The 19,946-nt window shown below is 39.0% G+C and overlaps 1 protein-coding gene across 1 annotated transcript in view; it reads left to right on the top strand.

Moving 5' to 3' along the window:
* Positions 1-13,712, top strand: part of ntf3 (neurotrophin 3) — a 40,547-nt gene extending 26,835 nt beyond the window's left edge. The window contains exon 2 of the mRNA XM_026147352.1: positions 11,959-13,712. Coding sequence (XP_026003137.1) covers positions 11,959-12,822 — 864 coding nt within the window. The 3' untranslated portion in view covers positions 12,823-13,712. The remainder of the gene's footprint in view (positions 1-11,958) is intronic.
* Positions 13,713-19,946: the final 6,234 nt, after the last annotated feature.

Genomic DNA, 19,946 nt, shown 5'->3' with positions numbered 1-19,946 from the left:
AATGGGTATATATTTGTTTTTTGTTAAGTTGCCTAATAATTATGCACAGTAATAGTCACCTGCACACACAGATATCCCCCTAAAATAGCTAAAACTGAAAACAAACTAAAAACTACTTCCAAAAACATTCAGCTTTGATATTAATGAGTTTTTTGGGCTCATTGAGAACATGGTTGTTGTTCAATAATAAAATTATTCCTCAAAAATACAACTTGCCTAATAATTCTGCACTCCCTGTATTTAGTTTGTAGTGTTTTCAGACCTCATGTCACAACAATCACAATAAATGTTCAGGGATGTGGTTTATATGTGTAAATGCTTTTCAAAGGCTGTGTTTCATTACAGAATATTAGTTTTCAGTCTTTTCCAGCAGTGAGGTAAGTTTTGTGTTTCATTAAATAAATTTGCAGTTCGTCACGGTCCATGTCCTTCATGAACCTCAATGTAACCACACACACACACACGAAACACCAATGAACACATACTAGAGACCATGGAGAAGACAAACACACTGACAGTTTTGTGTTGGACGATCGTGTACACACACGCAGTGTATTTATGTCTGTGGTTAACTTGGCACAATTACTGGCAAACAGTAGACTTGGATAGAGGAGGTGCACATAAACAGGCTTCACTGTCATTTGCCAGTGAGCAACAAAGAGGTGCATGGACACTTTAGATGCATCTATTAAGATAACTGGTGACACTTTTTGAATGTTGTACTTGTTTTGCAAAACCTTTCATCAAAATGAAAAAAAGAGAAATCTGAAATCTGAAAACAAGCTGATAAAAACTCTTCAAATTCAATATTAGAAGTGAGAGAGTAGCACTGGAGCTTTATCTTTGCTCTTCACTCCGTGTGTTGTTTCCACACTCAAAAACAAAAGCTGAACAGATCACCTTGTATGCACAATCACAGTCCGCTTCTGTGTACACTGAATTCTTCCAGCCCTCAGACTTTTGTCCAGGCCAAAAAGGAAGTGCTGCCATATTTCACAGTCAGTGGTGAGCTGAGCAAAATTCAGTAGCAGATAAAAATGTTGGTGAACAGGACATGTAGGTGAAGGTAACACGTGAGACAATCTAAACACAGAATGTAACATTTCATTAACAAGGGGATGATGAAATGAACATAAAACATTTGGATTCATAAAACATATAGACGTTAATAATGACTGTATGTGTGATGTTTGTGCAATGTTTTGTTCAGGTTGGCCCACTTATTAAGGAGACGATAGGGGAAGATTTTGCATTAATCTAGGCAAATATTAAAAATTTGTGTTTTGCCTGGTTTTTATCGTCTCACTGAAATTATGCAACTGTACTTCCCTGATGGCAAGTTTCTTATCTGATTCATCAAGTATCTGCAATAATACAAAGCACCGGGCAAGAATTATCATTGCCTGATGCAACAAAACGCCATATTTATGAGAGTCTATTACCCATCACAACCATTGCGACACAGTCACACATCAACACACGAAACCTGTGTGTGGTCTTACTAAGATGCTGCCAGCCTGAGGCTGTCTGAATCAAAGGTGTGACAATTTCAAAAGCCATGGGCTTTTGCCTTTGCACTGTCAGACTGTCTGCAATCATGCATCTTTTGCAAAATCTCATGTACCTGTCAAGATTTCTAAAGTTTGTGCATGAACATATAAGCATGTTTTTCTGTGTGCAGCATCTTCCTGTTTCAACACAAGCTTGTTCCAGATTAACAGCTTCAGTGAGCGTGAAGAGCAGGTGAAACAAAGTTCTTGGCAATTTCACTCACTGTGTTTTCTACGGGAATGATTAGCTTAGATATTTAAGACACATCAATCTATGGGCTTAAAGTGCCAAAACTTTTACATTAGGTATAGATCATTCACGATATTTCTTGCTCGTCTAAAATTCCTTGCTAAAGTGAGTGTTTGTCACTTGGCTATGTTTGCTAAAAAAAACCTTTTCCTTACCATAGAAACAGTTCTGTGATCACCTGCCGCTGTTTTCTTCCTTGAATGCTTACTCTTTTTAATATTGCCAAGCTAAGCAGCATATTTCTTTTTGTCACAATGTACTAAATCATTTTATGATTAATTTATTTTGTTTTTATAATCCAAGGATGTTTTCCACTTGCGCTAAGGTCTCCTTTAACCATGAAGTGGTTAAAATCCACCTACTCAGATTTATTCAGATAAATCTAATTTTCTAATTTTCTCTAGATTTGGACATGAAGTCCCTACAGACGTCTTGTATAATTGTTAAGGTTTTTTTCTTGAAAAGTTTCTGAATTATTTGTTTGTATAAGTCTTGTGATATAAGTGATGTCTTGTGATTTCTGTGTGTGTAACAGGTCATTACATTCTTCTATCACTGCTATAAAGAGAGAAGACATAGGTATTTAGATAGCAAACAGAAACCTCATACAACATGGTAGGAAGCGACATCAATCACACAATCCCGGTGCTAAACTTACAGTCGCTCTAAAAGCTACTTTTAACAGCTCATTTGTTGCAAACTAGCACCGCCTGTTTTATTTCACATCAGAAACCCTTCCTGATGCAACCCCAGGGAATTTGTTTCTCTGGCTAGAATCAAACCAGCAACCTACATAGCCACTGCAATACAAGGGCAAGAGTCCCAAAATATTCTAATTTCATTGAAAGCAAAAGTTCAACTTTATTTTGTTATACAGTTATACAGATATAAAATAATGTTTTGCACCATAAAAGCTGCTCCCAAAGAACACAGTACATGTCTCAGCATGGTATGCAGTCTGTCCTTAAGCTTTTCGGGAAAATGGCACCAAATGACCAGAATCTGAAAGTCGCATCCTTAAGAAATAGGAAAAGATTCAGGACCGACCTGACACAGAACATGTGACTCTTCAGCTTGTCTATCACTAAAGCCTCATCATAAATGCTCTCAGTAGAAGGGTGGCTGACTTTTGTACAATACTGTATGTGTGAGGGCAACTAATACTCACACTAATACCTCATACGACAGAGAACCTATAGAGAACTCACTATCAATTGCATATCTACTTGGCAGTCAGGGAAGAATAATAAATCATTCTATCTGATACACACAAAAAACTACTCACATTTTTTGGCTTTCTCCAAAATCAATAAATCTTTTAAAAAAAATCTCTTGTCATTTCACATACTTTAAACCCACAACCCCACCCCATTTTTCTTTAAAGGACGTTAAAGCTCACATTTGTAGATTTGTCTTCATCAAGCTCTTACCTGTCAAAACTTTGACTTACGTGTCAATGACCGCAAGAAGCAGAATAAAAAGCTTGTGGAATAAAGCAGTGGTATTCTGCAGTATGCTGATGATGTACTTGGCTCACACGAGAGCGAGCCGCTCTGAATGCAAAGGGTAAGTTGCTTCTTCAGGTGAAAGAGTTCAAGATTTGCTTGAACTGATGTAGCATCTGAAATGATGCCCCTTTATCCAGCCTGTTTAGGTGGATAAATTGGCGTCATTTCTGTTAAGAGGGACTGTAGTATAATAGGGGATCTTAAGGCTAATCTAACAATTTACTGCTCAGGCACTCAGTTATGGTCATGAGCTGTGTAAATAAAAGGGTGAGACAGCAATAAAACAGGCTGAAATATAGGCCGAAGTTCTTCACAGGGTGTCCAACATATACTATTTCTCCAACAATGTCTATAGAAAATGTTTTGAATTCCTTCTGTAAGAATCCTTAAATCTAAGATCTTACCTTCTATAGACCAGCGAACTTTCTCTGGTGTGTTGTCTTTTTGTCTGTGGTGTTCATTTTTAACCTTGAATTACACATGTCTGCTGTTAATGTCAGGTCTGCTAGCTACTTTTGCATACAGTGGGGCAAAAAAGTATTTAGTCAGCCACCAATTGTGCAAGTTCCCCCACCTAAAATGATGACAGAGGTCAGTAATTTGCACCAGAGGTACACTTCAACTGTGAGAGACAGAATGTGAAAAAAAAATCCATGAATCCACATGGTAGGATTTGTAAAGAATTTATTCGTAAATCAGGGTGGAAAATAAGTATTTGGTCAATAACAAAAATACAACTCAATACTTTGTAACATAACCTTTGTTGGCAATAACTGTTTACTATAGGTCTTTACCAGGTTTGCACACACAGTAGCTGGTATTTTGGCCCATTCCTCCATGCAGATCTTCTCGAGAGCAGTGATGTTTTGGGGCTGTCGCCGAGCAACACGGACTTTCAACTCCCGCCACAGATTTTCTATGGGGTTGAGGTCTGGAGACTGGCTAGGCCACTCCAGGACTTTCAAATGCTTCTTACGGAGCCACTCCTTTGTTGCCCGGGCGGTGTGTTTTGGATCATTGTCATGTTGGAAGACCCAGCCTCGTTTCATCTTCAAAGTTCTCACTGATGGAAGGAGGTTTTGGCTCAAAATCTCACGATACATGGCCCCATTCATTCTGTCCTTAACACGGATCAGTCGTCCTGTCCCCTTGGCAGAAAAACAGCCCCATAGCATGATGTTTCCACCCCCATGCTTCACAGTAGGTATGGTGTTCTTGGGATGCAACTCAGTATTCTTCTTCCTCCAAACACGACGAGTTGAGTTTATACCAAAAAGTTCTACTTTGGTTTCATCTGACCACATGACATTCTCCCAATCCTCTGCTGTATCATCCATGTGCTCTCTGGCAAACTTCAGACGGGCCTGGACATGCACTGGCTTCAGCAGCGGAACACGTCTGGCACTGCGGGATTTGATTCCCTGCCGTTGTAGTGTGTTACTGATGGTGACCTTTGTTACTTTGGTCCCAGCTCTCTGCAGGTCATTCACCAGGTCCCCCCGTGTGGTTCTGGGATCTTTGCTCACCGTTCTCATGATCATTTTGACCCCACGGGATGAGATCTTGCGTGGAGCCCCAGATCGAGGGAGATTATCAGTGGTCCTGTATGTCTTCCATTTTCTGATGATTGCTCCCACAGTTGATTTTTTCACACCAAGCTGCTTGCCTATTGTAGATTCACTCTTCCCAGTCTGGTGCAGGTCTACAATACTTTTCCTGGTGTCCTTCGAAAGCTCTTTGGTCTTGGCCATGGCGGAGTTTGGAGTCTGACTGTTTGAGGCTGTGGACAGGTGTCTTTTATACAGATGATGAGTTCAAACAGGTGGCATTCATACAGGTAACGCGTGGGGGACAGAAAAGCTTCTTACAGAAGACGTTACAGGTCTGTGAGAGCCAGAGATTTTCCTTGTTTGAGGTGACCAAATACTTATTTGCCACCCTGATTTACGAATAAATTCTTTACAAATCCTACCATGTGGATTCATGGATATTTTTTTTTTCACATTCTGTCTCTCACAGTTGAAGTGTACCTCTGGTGCAAATTACTGACCTCTGTCATCATTTTAAGTGGGGGAACTTGCACAATCGGTGGCTGACTAAATACTTTTTTGCCCCACTGTATAGGGATACTGTATGTACTGCGTATAAAATCACAAATCTCCATGATGACTAAACAATTCTCGAGCTGTTAGACGTCTACTGTGTACTTCAACACAAGCCTCAATGGTGTTTTGTTTCATTTCTTCTCATTTGTTACACCCTTTCTTACTTCGCAGCCTAGAGGTTATGACAACTAAATACAAAACAAGCTGATAATCATTTGTTAATTTACTCAGAACAAACTCAGATTTTAAACCGTACTTGATCAACATCCGTTCAGTAACTGTGACATTGGCCTCATGAGTTTATCCTGCCTCAATTCAGACCCTGCTGACTTGGCATACTGTGATTATAAAAGCTTTAAAAGGACATTTGGAAAGAACTACTGCACAGACTGGCCTAACAACTATGAGCACTTCCTTTGTCCATCTTTAGAAAGAGGAACCAATCGAAATAAAGCCAGCTGTATCATGTTTGTTGGATTCTGAACCTGTCTGCAAACCGAAGTTTAATGCCTTTTATAATATATTTTGATCATGAACTTTTAAACAAAATAATCCAGCACCAAAAGCAATATCCTGTTTTTCCATTTTGTTTGTGTCTAAAGCAGATTTTTAAAAACACATTAATTTATTTTATGGTTCCATTTATCACTGAGACTGATTTTTGGCTCAAGCATTATCCTAGAATACTTATTTAGGATAAGTGGCCTGGTTCACAGACAACAGAACATTTAGCCAATATTCATTTTAAATTAATGTGAATCACATGGGGTTTTTGTGGTTGTGCAGGGCAACAAGGCCCCAAAATCCTGCATTCCTGCTTTAACCAGTTCTCTGACTATATTCAGGGCACAGTACCATCTGAATGTCACATGAAAAATGTATTTTTGTTGAGCAATTATCCATTTGAGTGTGAAGTACAGTGCTCAAAGGCACGCGGAGAATTTCTTGTAAACATGCTACGTAGAAGCGATTCTTGTTTAAGGGGTGAAGGTTGGGCTAAGAAAAACTGCAAGTTTACAAAAAGATCCTCATGATAATCTCACCCTAAAACAGACTGGTAATGAGCGATGGCTTTGTCACAGTGACACAGAAGCTCTGGTGACATGTAGATGAATGTGAGGGTTCCTCAGAAACTTCCCCGAGGGCTTAGCTATTTCTTCTTGTCCTAACATGCTTCGTTAATAATTTAGAGCATGTACACAGTGCAGTAACTTAGTGGTAACCAGCTCACAGTGAGTCAATAGTTTGGCGATTATGCCCGCCAGCTGAATGATTGCATCCCTGGGTTCTCACCTTCTTAGCAACTCGGGCAAAAAATTTAATTCACAAGAAAACCTTCAGTTTGGTCAAACTGCAATATATGAGCAGTAGTGCTTTGATACAATAAAGGAAAACTGAGTGGAAATTGGCATATTAACCCGTTCTCAAAACTCTATGGGACAATTCGTCATCACGTCACACGTAGGCTATTCTAAACTAGTAACCAAAATTGATGGCCTATTTGAGTTTTTCATACACTCCTTAACTCGCTCATCATTCCGGTCACTACATCGGTCCTATGTCACATGCCAACATATATCAATTTCCTGTCCTCTGTGAAAACAGACAGGCACCAATGTTTTCGGTAATCTATACGAGGACGTGAAAGTACAGTGACCCTGAAAATTCAAATGCGTCATATAATACTGTTTAGTGTTAGCTTGTCACGTCTGCAGCTTGTCCGGTATGTTACTGTTTCCCCCAAAACACTTCCATTGTGTTCCAAGACACACAAGCTGAAACGTCAAGACTGGGCCAAGAAATCTCTCAAGACTGGTTTTTCTAAGGTTTTATGGACTGATGAAATGAGAGTGAGTCTTGATGGGTCAGATGGATGGGCCTGTGGCTGGATTGGTAAAGGGCAGAGAGCTCCAGTCTGACTCAGACGCCAGCAAGGTGGAGGTGGAGTACTGGTTTGGGCTGGTATCATCAAAGATGAGCTTGTGGGGCCTTTTCGGGTTGAGGATGGAGTCAAGCTCAACTCCCAGTCCTACTGCCAGTTTCTGGAAGACACCTTCTTCAAGCAGTGGTACAGGAAGAAGTCTGCATCCTTCAAGAAAAACATGATTTTCATGCAGGACAATGCTCCATCACACGCGTCCAAGTACTCCACAGCGTGGCTGGCAAGAAAGGGTATAAAAGAAGAAAAACTAATGACATGGCCTCCTTGTTCACCTGATCTGAACCCCATTGAGAACCTGTGGTCCATCATCAAATGTGAGATTTACAAGGAGGGAAAACAGTACACCTCTCTGAACAGTGTCTGGGAGGCTGTGGTTGCTGCTGCACGCAATGTTGATGGTGAACAGACCAAAACACTGACAGAATCCATGGATGGCAGGCTTTTGAGTGTCCTTGCAAAGAAAGGTGGCTATATTGGTCGCTGATTTGTTTTTGTTTTGTTTTTGAATGTCAGAAATGTATATTTGTGAATGTGGAAATGTTATATTGGTTTCACTGGTAAAAATAAATAATTGAAATGGGTATATATTTGTTTTTTGTTAAGTTGCCTAATAATTATGCACAGTAATAGTCACCTGCACACACAGATATCCCCCTAAAATAGCTAAAACTAAAAACAAACTAAAAACTACTTCCAAAAACATTCAGCTTTGATATTAATGAGTTTTTTGGGTTCATTGAGAACATGGTTGTTGTTCAATAATAAAATTATTCCTCAAAAATACAACTTGCCTAACAATTCTGCACTCCCTGTAGAGGAGCACAGAGCAGACACACAGTCTCCATATCAGTCCAGCAGCTGAAAAAGTGGTCACTCACTGACAGCACCTCATTAAAGCAGCCTCATTTACTAGAGTCAGGGCTTTTATGGTAGTCATTATGAGAGCAGGGGTAAGATTAATTTCTCACGTTCATTTTTATTTTTTTTATGCACAAGTGTTTACAGGCCAGTCACACAGAGTTTTGGTCTAATGAAAAGTGGAAGAAAAACTCAAAGGTTAAGTGAATGGCATCTTAAGGAAGTGATGTCAAATACCAAATTGCTGAGGTTTTGACTTGTATAAACAGTTTCATTTAAAAAAAAAAAAAAAAAGGACGCCAGCAAATATTACTGTATAGAGTATCCAGATGTGTTATTAAATGGTGTTATCTTTTGGGGGGGGGGGTCTTTGCAAGCTCTGGATCTGCAAGCCACCATACAACCCACATCACCCCCAGCTTCTCCTTTTCATGCTGCTGTAAACAGAACCATACCACTAACATAAATTACTACGGGTGGAAATAATAATCTTCTTGTAATGATAGTCGTTTTAGCTGTTTCAGTTTGCTACAGCATTAAGAAGTGGGAGACTGATGGGAAAAGGCTGAACAGCTTCTTAGAAATATACATGTTCTATTTTGGAGCCATAGCTCAAGGCTGTGCAAGAGCTAAAGGTTTCTTTGAATAAAGAGTCTACTTAATTCATTAAGGAGCATTTCAGATATGTTCCGGGGACACAGGAATATTGTGATGAAGCTCTAATAAAAAGTGTTTGCTGTTAAAAACAAATATGATCATCTTTGTCCCCACATGACTGTCATCTGTGTGTGAGTTTGCAGCAGCATTGCAGTGATACTTTTGAATGGGCCTGCAAACAACTGCGATGTAGTAAGAACAAAGAAATGTGTGTGTCAGTCCACGTGCTTGTCTTTTCTGAGCCAGTGATTACAAGGTGACATTGCTGTGCGTCTTCCTCCCCACCTTCCAACAGCTACATGAACTGGGCAAAATATTGCTGATGGGAACATGTCAACTCTTTTTGTTTGGGTCCACCTGTCAGCTAATTACTCTCTATTCTTTCCTTTTCCTCTTCTCCTCTCCCTCTAAGACATTGCAATATTAGCTGATGGCTTAGTGAATATGCTTGTGTCCTTTCGGCAGCACTTGCATATATAAAGAAATATCTAGACATGTCCTTCAAAGTTTTGCTTAATCTTAAAGATATTAATCGCATTCTCACAATCACACTGTAGCTGATGAGCATGCAGCAAGTTAGTTTAATTGCTCTTTCTTCAGCCACTCACTACACACAACTTTGGTATTTATGGTCATTCCAAAATATGACTTTTCGGAAAATGTTAAATTTTAAATTCTCTCTTTAAAAGTTTTTTGTTGTTGTTGTTGTTTTTAAGTTTGATGGATCCATGACTTTACAAAGCAGAGCTGGGGAAATGAAAAGCTGAAACGTGTTAGCTTAAATTTTGCCCAACTGCTAACGACTGTGGCTGTAGTAGAGCGCTGTTCATATGAGGAACTTTATTAATACGTGTAAGGGTCTTTCAGCTTTGTTTGTAGAGAAAGTCATGTGGTGATGAAAAATCTGCTTTTGGTGCAAATGCATAAATTTACACACGAATTTTAAAAATATATAGTCCACAGTCGTAGTTAATAAAGAAAGACTCCAAGAGATGACAGAAAACAGAGTTCTGTCTTTTTATAATTTGACAATGAAAGGCAACATCATGACTAAGTTCACTTGTTTCTTACAGCCAAGCCCTCTGTCACATAGGCCTAACCCATAATTAAGTATAATGCTAAACAATTTGACCTTAAGGATCTCTGTAATTAGTCATCGCTCGTTAGTATATGACAGTGATGCAAGACTGTTTAATAAGCAGCAGCGTGTTTTCTCCTGGTAAAATGTTAACCATCCAATTACAAAACTGCCTCTCCACCAAATAACATCTAAACTAAATTTTATTCTACATTTCTGCAAAGCAACTGATAGTTTCATGTTTTCTTTACATGATCGTTATCATTAGTTTAATGTGTTTATAAAGGACAAAGACACTTTTTGGGGACACAACCATGAATGCATGTATGGGAGTGAGGTTTTTATTATGCAAATGAATGTTACAGGCATTTTTTATGTCAAAGGACAATTATGGGACTTCTAAAAAAACATGTTATACATGCTGCGGCGTGTTATTTCCCGTAATGTGCTCAGTTAGAGACACGTACATACATGCACACTGGCTGTTATTTACACTGTTGAAATGTTCAAGTTTTCAGAAACATTTTTAACTAGTTAACATTAGTCTGAAGTCCTAACATTCCCCCAAAGAAAACTACGCACCCTTTCCCTTGGTGCATGTTGTCCATGGAGACTTTTATAACCCCTGCCCATTTGGAGCTAGGAATAGCCCCCAGCGGTGGTTTTTAAAGATTTTGTCCTTCTCTTAATGGCTGAGGTTCATGAGGTAGAGCAGGTCATCTGTTAAGAAGGTCAGTGCTTCAATCCTTGACTGCTCCAATCTACATGCCAAAGTATCCTTGGACAACATACTGAAACCTTAGTTATTGCCAATGTGTTCACCATAATGTGAATTTTAAAAAGCAGAACTCAGATTTGGAAAAAAGTGCATGGGTTAATGAGACATCGTAGAAAGCACCGTGAGTGCTCGAGTAGAAAAGCATTATATAAGAACCAGTCAATTTGCTAGTGTTACTATTAAGGTCTTAAACCTGTCAAAGTGTGAATTGGTTTTCAAAAGGCATCATGGCAAAACTGGCTCTGTATAAATAGGAAAGAGGTTGTCGTTAGCTGTAGGGTATAACTTGACAAGCTTTGTAGAAAAGCTTTTATTATGATTTCTAACCCAAGTTTTAAACGCAGGTAAACATTAGTGATAACCCTTATAGCAGACAAGTCTGGCCCGGATCTGGTGTCAAGCTGACACTGTTGGCTGACTTCTGGCATGGTAAGTGGTATGTCATCCAGATGGGCCAGGTCTGGCGTAGGTGGCACTGTTTATGTGATGACATGCCACATCTGTCCCGATTGTGGTTTGATTTATGCGGCCCAGGCTCATAGAAAACAGGTCTGGCCTGGATCCGGCATCAAGCTGGCACTTCTGACTGACTGGTGTCATGGCAGGGTGTATGTCAACCAGATGTGGGCCAGGTCTGGCAATGATGGCAATATTTATGTTATTTATGTTAGTGGTTTGATACCTGGCTCCTCCACTCTGTATGAATGTTGTTAGGAAGCACTCAGTTTAAAGAAAGTGTGTGATTGGGTGAATGTGGCATGCTGTATAGAGCACTTTGAGTAATCTGCTAGAGTAGAAAAGTGCTATGTGAGATTCACTGTCTGAACAGAGTTTTGTCATGTTACTTTTGCACTATTATGTTGTTATTACATGGCTTGTTTAAGGTACACATTAGGCTGACATCTGGGGCCAGAGCTGAAACTGTTCTGGGCCAGCGCAGGGCCAACAGTGTGTCTGCAACTGGCTTTGTGCTGGCCCATGTGTGGGCCACCTCTGGCAAACCAGATCTGGGCCACCAAAGGGCCATCATTCTTTGCGGTATGTGGGCCATGTGTAAGCACATTGTGTGGGCCAGATCCGGGCCACACCAATTTTGCTATGTGGGATATATTTCTGTTTGACTATCTTTTCACTCTGAAAAGGAATAAAACTTCAAATCAATCAAGTCCTGAGTTTTAGGAGGACAGAACTTTCATTTATAGTATCTTCTTCTTCTTTTTCTGTCATTGCAGATCTTACAGGTGAATCTAGTGATGTCCATCCTGCTGTATGTGATGGTCCTCGTGTACCTCTATGGTATTCAGGCAACCAACATGGGTAGCAGTCAACAGCAGCAGCAGCCAAGTCCAGACCCTTTAAACTCTCTCATAATCCAGCTACTTCAGGCTGACCTAACAAGGGGGAAGACCAGAGGGAACCAGAGCGAGCAGGGGAAAAGCAGAGACACTGAGCCGCGGGACACTCTGCCTCCCGTCAAGATTGAAAACTTTCCTTTGGAGGACAAAGGAGATGCAGAGGAGTGGCTAGAAACGCGTCACAGTGATGATTTTCTGATGGATCAGCCGGTGATGCTGTTGAACTTGGACATCCTTAGGCAACACAAGCGCTATAACTCACCGCGAGTGCTACTGAGCGACCGGCCTCCACTGCAGCCACCGCCATTGTACCTTTCTGATAATTTTGTGAGCAGTGTACCGGTCTTAGGGGCAGCAGGAAACAAGACACGAAAGAAGCGTCACACTGAGCACAAGAGCTACCGGGGGGAATATTCTGTTTGTGACAGTGTGAGCGACTGGGTGATGAATAAAACGTTAGCATACGACATCAAGGGACAGCGCGTGACTGTTCTGGCCAAGTTTAAAACCAGTGCCACAAAAGACATCAGACAGTTCTTTTATGAGACACACTGTCGGACCTCCAAGCCTGTCAAGGATGGCTGCAGGGGCATTGACGACAAGAACTGGAACTCACAGTGCAAGACGGCGCAGTCGTATGTTCGAGCACTGACACAGTTTCAAGATCAAGTGAGCTGGAGGTGGATACGCATAAACACTTCCTGTGTCTGTGCATTGTCAAAGAAACGTCGCAGGACGTAAGAGACTTGTTGGGAATTCTACTTCCTGTATAGGATTTTATTTCCTGCTCACAGTGCTTCCCATCACAGGATTATGTGTCATGCCGGTGACCAGCAAAAATCTGCTATAAAGTGATGCTTCTACTGAAGAATCTTAGGTCCATTTAAATGATATTTCAACATTAATGTGCTGCTCTAAATCCAAACGCTGGTGCAGCACTGAGGAACTCACTTAAGGGGATGGGTGGGGGTGTGGGGAGGGAGGCAATAAGTGTGTGAGAGAGAACTGTATATATAAATTATTTAAATTATAAAAAATGCATGTAGTTTATACATGTTTATCTATCTATATATGATCTATGACTATATTTGTGTTATTTATTGAAATAAGTCTTCTTCAAAAGGATAAAATGTTTATAAAAAGGAACAAAACAATCTAGGAACTCATTCAGAGACTGTAATACTGAGATGGGCTGCAAAGGTGCTTCACAGTAAGACTTTATGTGTGCCTTGACCAGTGTGGCTCCAGAGCTGAGCAATAGGACGTGGTAACTCACAGACAGCATTTGCTGCAAATGGTTTGGTGAGTGAACCTAAAAAAATGACAGAACAGCAGGGACCTACTGACCAATATGGAGCCCAAATTCTGACCGATTTGACATTTGTGATCATAGACATGTACACTGCATTCACAATTGACACTACTTTTATGATGTAATGCACAGCAAGCCCATTCTTTCATATGGGAGACAATTTTGACCAATAAAAAAAACTTCTTGTGGAACCTGCTGGCAGTGACTGGAGATTCAAGATTCACAGACCACCTTGGCTTTGTTCACCAATTTTTAATCTCAACTGGTATCTTGAGCTGTTTTTGTTTCTTCCTTTTAATAAAAATGTATATTTCTTAAAGTTGGAACATTTTCATTATTTAAATGCTAATATGAAACGCTTCCAGTTTTTCTGACTTATACCATTATTTACCTCTTTACAACAAATGCAGCCAATTCCAAACTGTTAGTTGTAAACCTACAGAGCTAACAAGAGTCTATAATTATCCAAATAAACATTTCCTTAATTACTTCAATTTAGGGGGGAAATTGAGTTTATTTATTAGCATTTATGCATTATATGTAATGTCTCTAAAATTTGATAAAAATAAAAAGATTCAGTGTTATAGTTATTCAGTTCACCTTATAATGCCAATCATCTCATAACATAACCCTGCAATATTAAGAGAAACTCTATGAGTTTGGTGATTGTGGGGAGGAAGAACACCCTCTTAAGAAGAGAAGCCAGAAAAGAAATAAAACGTGGCAAAAGTCTTTATTTTGTCATCTTTTACACTTACATGAGAGTCAGAAAACTGAAGTTCAGACTAAACAGACTGTTATGTTTATTCACTAATGATTGAAGATAGAGCATTTGTATTTTTCACATTTTAAAAAAACGTTTTGTTACAACGACAAAACCAACAATGGATTGATTCCAGTAAAAGGAAATGTCTGTGTCGCCAAACCAGTTACGGCTCCCCTGGATCTTTATCAGATTGTTACATTGAGTAACATTGTTGAGTACAGCTGAAACTATGGTGAACCACTGTTACAGACAATTATTCAGCCTTTTTATAAAAGAAAAATTACAACATATTTTTAGGACACACTTTAAGGATGATTGTCTTAAGTTAGCTATTGAGTGTCACAAACTGGAACCTAAAACACATGTATGGTTAGCTTTTGTATTGTCTTAATAAAAGCAAGCCTATAGATTTTTACTATCCTTGTCTTTATATCAGAGCTAGTTTGCAAATTTTCCAGTTCAATGGATATTTTACTCTACTACAGTAACTTGAAATGACTCGAATTTCAAAACGATCAGCATTTTTAATATATAAATTTAAATTAAATTGTATGAAAAAGAACAAAAAAACAATTATTTTATCCAAAAACAGATCTTTTTTTTTTTTTTAGTTCTAACCTAACTAACCTCAACTAATTTATTTTTAATGCCAGATTCTAAACAAGTTATTGGTAATGCCTAAACGTTTTGTTGTTGTTGTTGTTGTTGTTGTTTTTTAAGCATTTGATTAAAAATGATACAAAGGATATGTTAAAATGATCTGACATGTATGACACAAATTTTGGTGTCTGTGTATCTAAACTGCAAAATGACTGACCAATCCCTCCAAACTGAAAAATATGCATTTTGTGTAATTAGACACAAATCAGTGCACACAAGACAGACTAATGTCGAGAGAGGGGGAAAGAAAGGGGTTTAGTAAAGGTTTAATAAATGGTTATTGCTTTCACTAATGACATGTTTTACATTTCCTTTGCAGCAGAGAGAGAGAACAAAGGTATCAAAGCTTCATCTGGTGGGGTCAATGTTCAGATTTTAACAATATGGACATTAAAAGTTTAAAAAAATGTATCTGTTTACTATAAGCCGTTTTACTCAAATTGCAGAACAAAATTTATAAGGTAGTCAAAATTATTTGTTAAAGAACTGAAACAAAAAAAGATGCAGGTCCAAATATCTAAAGAATCAACTTAAGTGTCACAATGGATGAAATCGTAATGATATGACAAATGCAGGATAAAATTATCTGATACTTATCACCATATGATATCATCTATAGTATTCAGAGGCTGGAAAAACAGTCATTGCAGAGGCTGTATTAAGGGGCAAAAACTTAAGATCAAAATATTTTAAGTCATTATTTCCTTAGACTAAACATAGGGTAATTATAGGAACAGTTGATACAAACAATCTGCAGCCTTGATGCTGAAAATAATAAACAGGAGATCAGTACAGACAGAATGGCACCAAAACAAGGGCATGAAAAAATCAAATCAAGCAACGCTACAGAAACAGACCGGAGGCAACGTGATTGTCAAAAATGTGACTCAGTCATTATCAAATTCTTGTGCGGTCACTGCAGACAGGAACGTGTATACTAAAGCTAAAAGTATGTTGTGTGAAATCATAATGATTCAGATGATAAGAAAGAGATTCCACCTCAAGAAGCATACGCTGTGAGAGTACAGGGTGGGCTATTTATTATGTTACGTTGAAACCAAGCACACCATTGTTTTTCTTGTGACATTACCAATAAGTTTGATGTGTCACATGGCCCTCTTCCTATTGAAAAAACAAAAGTTGAATCCAAGATGGCCGACTTCTAAATGGCCACCATGGTCACCACCCATCTAGAGGAGTTTGCCTCCTCACATATACTAATGTGCCAAAAACAGGACTTTAATATCACCAACCATTCCCATGTTATTATGGTGTATCCATATAAATGGCCCATCCTGTACATTACCTGTGGCTTGGACTCATTTTCTAGAGTAAACAATTCTGTAATGAAGCAATCCAACAGCTAAAGGGTCACAGCTGTTGATGCTAGGCTAAAAACTAGATGCTGCATACATTTTGTTTTTAAAGGTTTTTCTGTGGGACATGTAATATTACAATCTGATGTTTGAAACATAATTAAAGTGTAAGAGCCTTTTGCTGAAGATGCAATTGCACTTTAATGGTAAGGAAAGAGAAATGAGTGGTACAAAAATGTAAGAGATACCAATACAAAAACATGCCCACAAGCAGAAAGAAAGAAACACAAAGACGATAAGCAACATTTCTTTTAATGTTGTGATGAATAAAATGATTAAGCAGACTCCGTATAACAAAACAAAAAGGGTGGTAACTGATAATGCTGCATATATAGTGCACAGCGTATTCCAAAACTCCAAAAGAGAGCAGGGCAGAAAATCAACTAGGTGTGAAGACAAAGACAGGAAATAAAAACCAAAAAAAGTAACTTGAGAAAACCAGATATCAAAATAAAACAGGAAACAGTCAAAAGACAACCAAACAGCAAGACATGAAGACCAGCACTATAAACATGATGAAGAAATGATAAAAGAGAGACAGGAGCCCACAAGTTCTGGTGTTCTCTAAAGTTAATTGAAATAAATATATATATTATATTAGTGGATTAATATTGCACTTGCTGTCACTATTCTCATAACTGGCAAATGACGGATTATGATACACATAATACCCACTAATGCTGCCCTTCGAATTTCACATTGAAACTACAAAACTTTTCCTTCATTTGATATTTGTTCCAAGTATTGATAGGTGATACTGAGCTTGTACTGATGCTGAACATTCATCAAAAATAATTGAAAGGCTAATATCATTACTTGAACTAATTATACATAATGTGGTCAATTTGAAATAAATGACTTGGAAAATGTACTGGTAGGTTTTAAAAGTCACAGATAACATAAGAAACACTACTATCAATTACCTTGACTGACCTTGATTTTTGCCCAAAAGGCACAGAAATTCAACTGAATATCATTCATTCAGCTCAACTTTATTTGATTCTAAAGGGCTTCTGGTGTTATAAATTGAAACTGTGTGAGTCATTATCAGATGTTTTCTGCAGCCAACTCCAGCACTGGTGGTGTGACTGTTTACTTCTGGTGACACTGGGTGTGCAGTGGGCTTTATGTAAAGGAAAAGAAAGGGTAATGAGATTAGAGTATTGAGAAAATTTACTTCCTATATCATTATTTCACCCCATCAAAACAAAGCGTGTGGTTGCTTAAACCCACCGTACTCTTAACACAAATACAGTACTGTGTTGTATTTTGCTTCCAAAGCGCAAGAATTTTGTGTACTTTTTTAAAGTGCTGTTGAGTATTAGTCCTCCAGGTTTTTGATCATTTTTATTTGGACACTTTGACTGTCTTTTTCACTCATTTTCTGTCTAGTCTTTATTTTTATCATTACCACACTCAAGGGATGAACCATTGTTGTGTATAGATAAAAAAAAGACAACTTAACAAAAAAGCAATTTAAATGGTATCTTTGGGCATCTCTAGTAACAAAGATGCTGTTACTAGAGATGTTAAAAACATATCATTTGTTCTATTTTTTTAGCTGAATATATTAAAAATACAAAAAGAAAACTTGGTATATTTTAGCATGGAACAAAGTGTATCCTTAAAAAAAAGTGGACACACCAAAAAGTGGCAGAGCTAAAAAACAAACAAACAAACAAACAAACAAACAAACAAACAAACAAACAAACAAACAAACAAACAAACAAACAAACAAACAAACAAACAAACAAACAAACAAACAAACAAACAAACAAACAAAACTGTAAAAATTAGGGGGGAAAAATCTGGCAAATCAATTTGTTGAGTCATTACATTTGTAAACACTGTAGTATTGCACTGTTCTTCTTGCATTAGCAATACAGTCAAGGAAGGTTTGTACAACCCTTGAACCGTTTGGGGCATCTGTCAAAGAAGCTCAAAAACCTTTAAATGGTGTGCAGACTCCGCCCACTCAGCCGCCCGCTGGTGAATTAATCAGGTGAACCTAGTCCAAATAAAGTCATGAGGTCATCCACTGCAAATCCTTTCTCTCTAAAAGTGTTCACTAAAAGTCCCAGCAGTTAGACTGCCAACGGTTACCCATCACCCTTTGGTAATTTGTTATTAATCAGTAGCAGGTGAAATAAGTGGAAAGAGGAGCGCCAGAATGTGTGACTTCTAATGACACTGGGTTTTACTGAGAGGTAAAGCTAGCTTAAGGAGATGTACATGCATGCAGAGCTGGGATCTGAGGCTGTAATCTCTTATTCTAAGAGCAGCTTACCACTTGTCAGGCTGCAGAGTAGAGCCGATCAGCAACACCTTGGTGCTTTTGTTCCTTGCCTTAGAGTCAGAGCTATAAGTACATCACCAACTTGACTAATCTGTGATGTCACAACAACGTACATCTAAGGATAATATTAGTAGGAGAACTTGGCAAAGGTAGCTGTAAGAGCAGCCAACATGATTACGTATTTGGAAGTACTAAGGAACCGCTAAGCAGTATCTGTTGCAAGTCGTAACACCTGTGTCTACTGAGGATAAATAAAAAGTTTACATGCATTTTTTCCCACCCTGCAAGCTGTGATATTTTTCTCACAGAAAGAAAACCAGCATTTCAGGTGATTGCCACACTTATTGGAGAAAAGCAAGTAATGTAGTATTATTCCAAGATGGCTTGCCGTCCTCGGCTATATCTGCTTCGCTGCTTTTTACCCTCTCTATGCTCTTTATGGACCTTGGCATTGTATCTTTTTATCCTTTTAGTTGTATGCTCATCTAATGGCTGTGCACTGATTACATACGACAGGAAAACACTTTTAAATCTAAGACTCTCTCATTCCTCTCGGCCTGATCCTTGCTGGAACCTGGGTGACGCCACCGCGCCCTGACCGGACCCTCCGACTGGACCCTCCGACCGGACCCTCCGACCGGACCCTCCGACCGGACCCTCCGACCGGCTTCCTCCACCTACCTATTCCGAATCTACACAAGAAACGCTATAGGAAACGCGGTAGAAGGAGCGGCAGTCGCGTTCGCCTCAGGGTCTACTTTAAAGCCAGAGCCACAGACATCGCTCCGACACGGCGTTTGCCGAAGCAACCTAAGTGTCCTATGACGCACCACCCGTGGCGACTTAGCCCCTAGGATACGGATGGTATTGCTTAATGTCAGGTCGCTGGTCAATAAGACCTTTCTCTTAAATGACTTCCTCTCCAATAATGGGATTGATGCTTTATTCCTGACTGAAACCTGGAGAGTTTATCCCTTTTACCGAATTTCTTCCATCGGACTGTGTCGCTTTTAGCTCACCAAGGTTTACTGGTAGGGGTGGCAGTGTAGCCTCGGTCTTTAAAAATTCTTATGCAGTTCGGCAGCTACCCTCACCTACCTACTCTAGCTTTGAAGTCCAATTATTGGAGATGACTGCATCCACGACCACACTCTGGTTTATCGACCACCTAAATATAGCAAATATTTTATCACGGACTTTGCTGATCTCCTAGGCTCCTTTCTTTTTAAGTATGGTTGTGTTCTCATTGCCGGTGATTTTAACATACACACTTGCTGTAAGGATGACCCATTTGCTAAAGACTTCCTTACTTTAACGGACTCTTTTAACCTGGCTCAGTGGGTTAATGACCGAACGCATGTTAAAGGACATACTTTGGACTTGGTTTTCTCATATGGTCTGGACATATGCTCTTGATCTTGATTCAATTCAATTCAATTTTATTTATATAGCGCC

This window comes from Astatotilapia calliptera, chromosome 17 (assembly GCF_900246225.1).
Source record: "Astatotilapia calliptera chromosome 17, fAstCal1.2, whole genome shotgun sequence".
Classification (NCBI taxonomy): Eukaryota; Metazoa; Chordata; class Actinopteri; order Cichliformes; family Cichlidae; genus Astatotilapia; species Astatotilapia calliptera.
The sequence above is the reverse complement of the archived record's forward strand: the minus strand, read 5'-3'. Positions and strand labels throughout refer to the sequence as shown.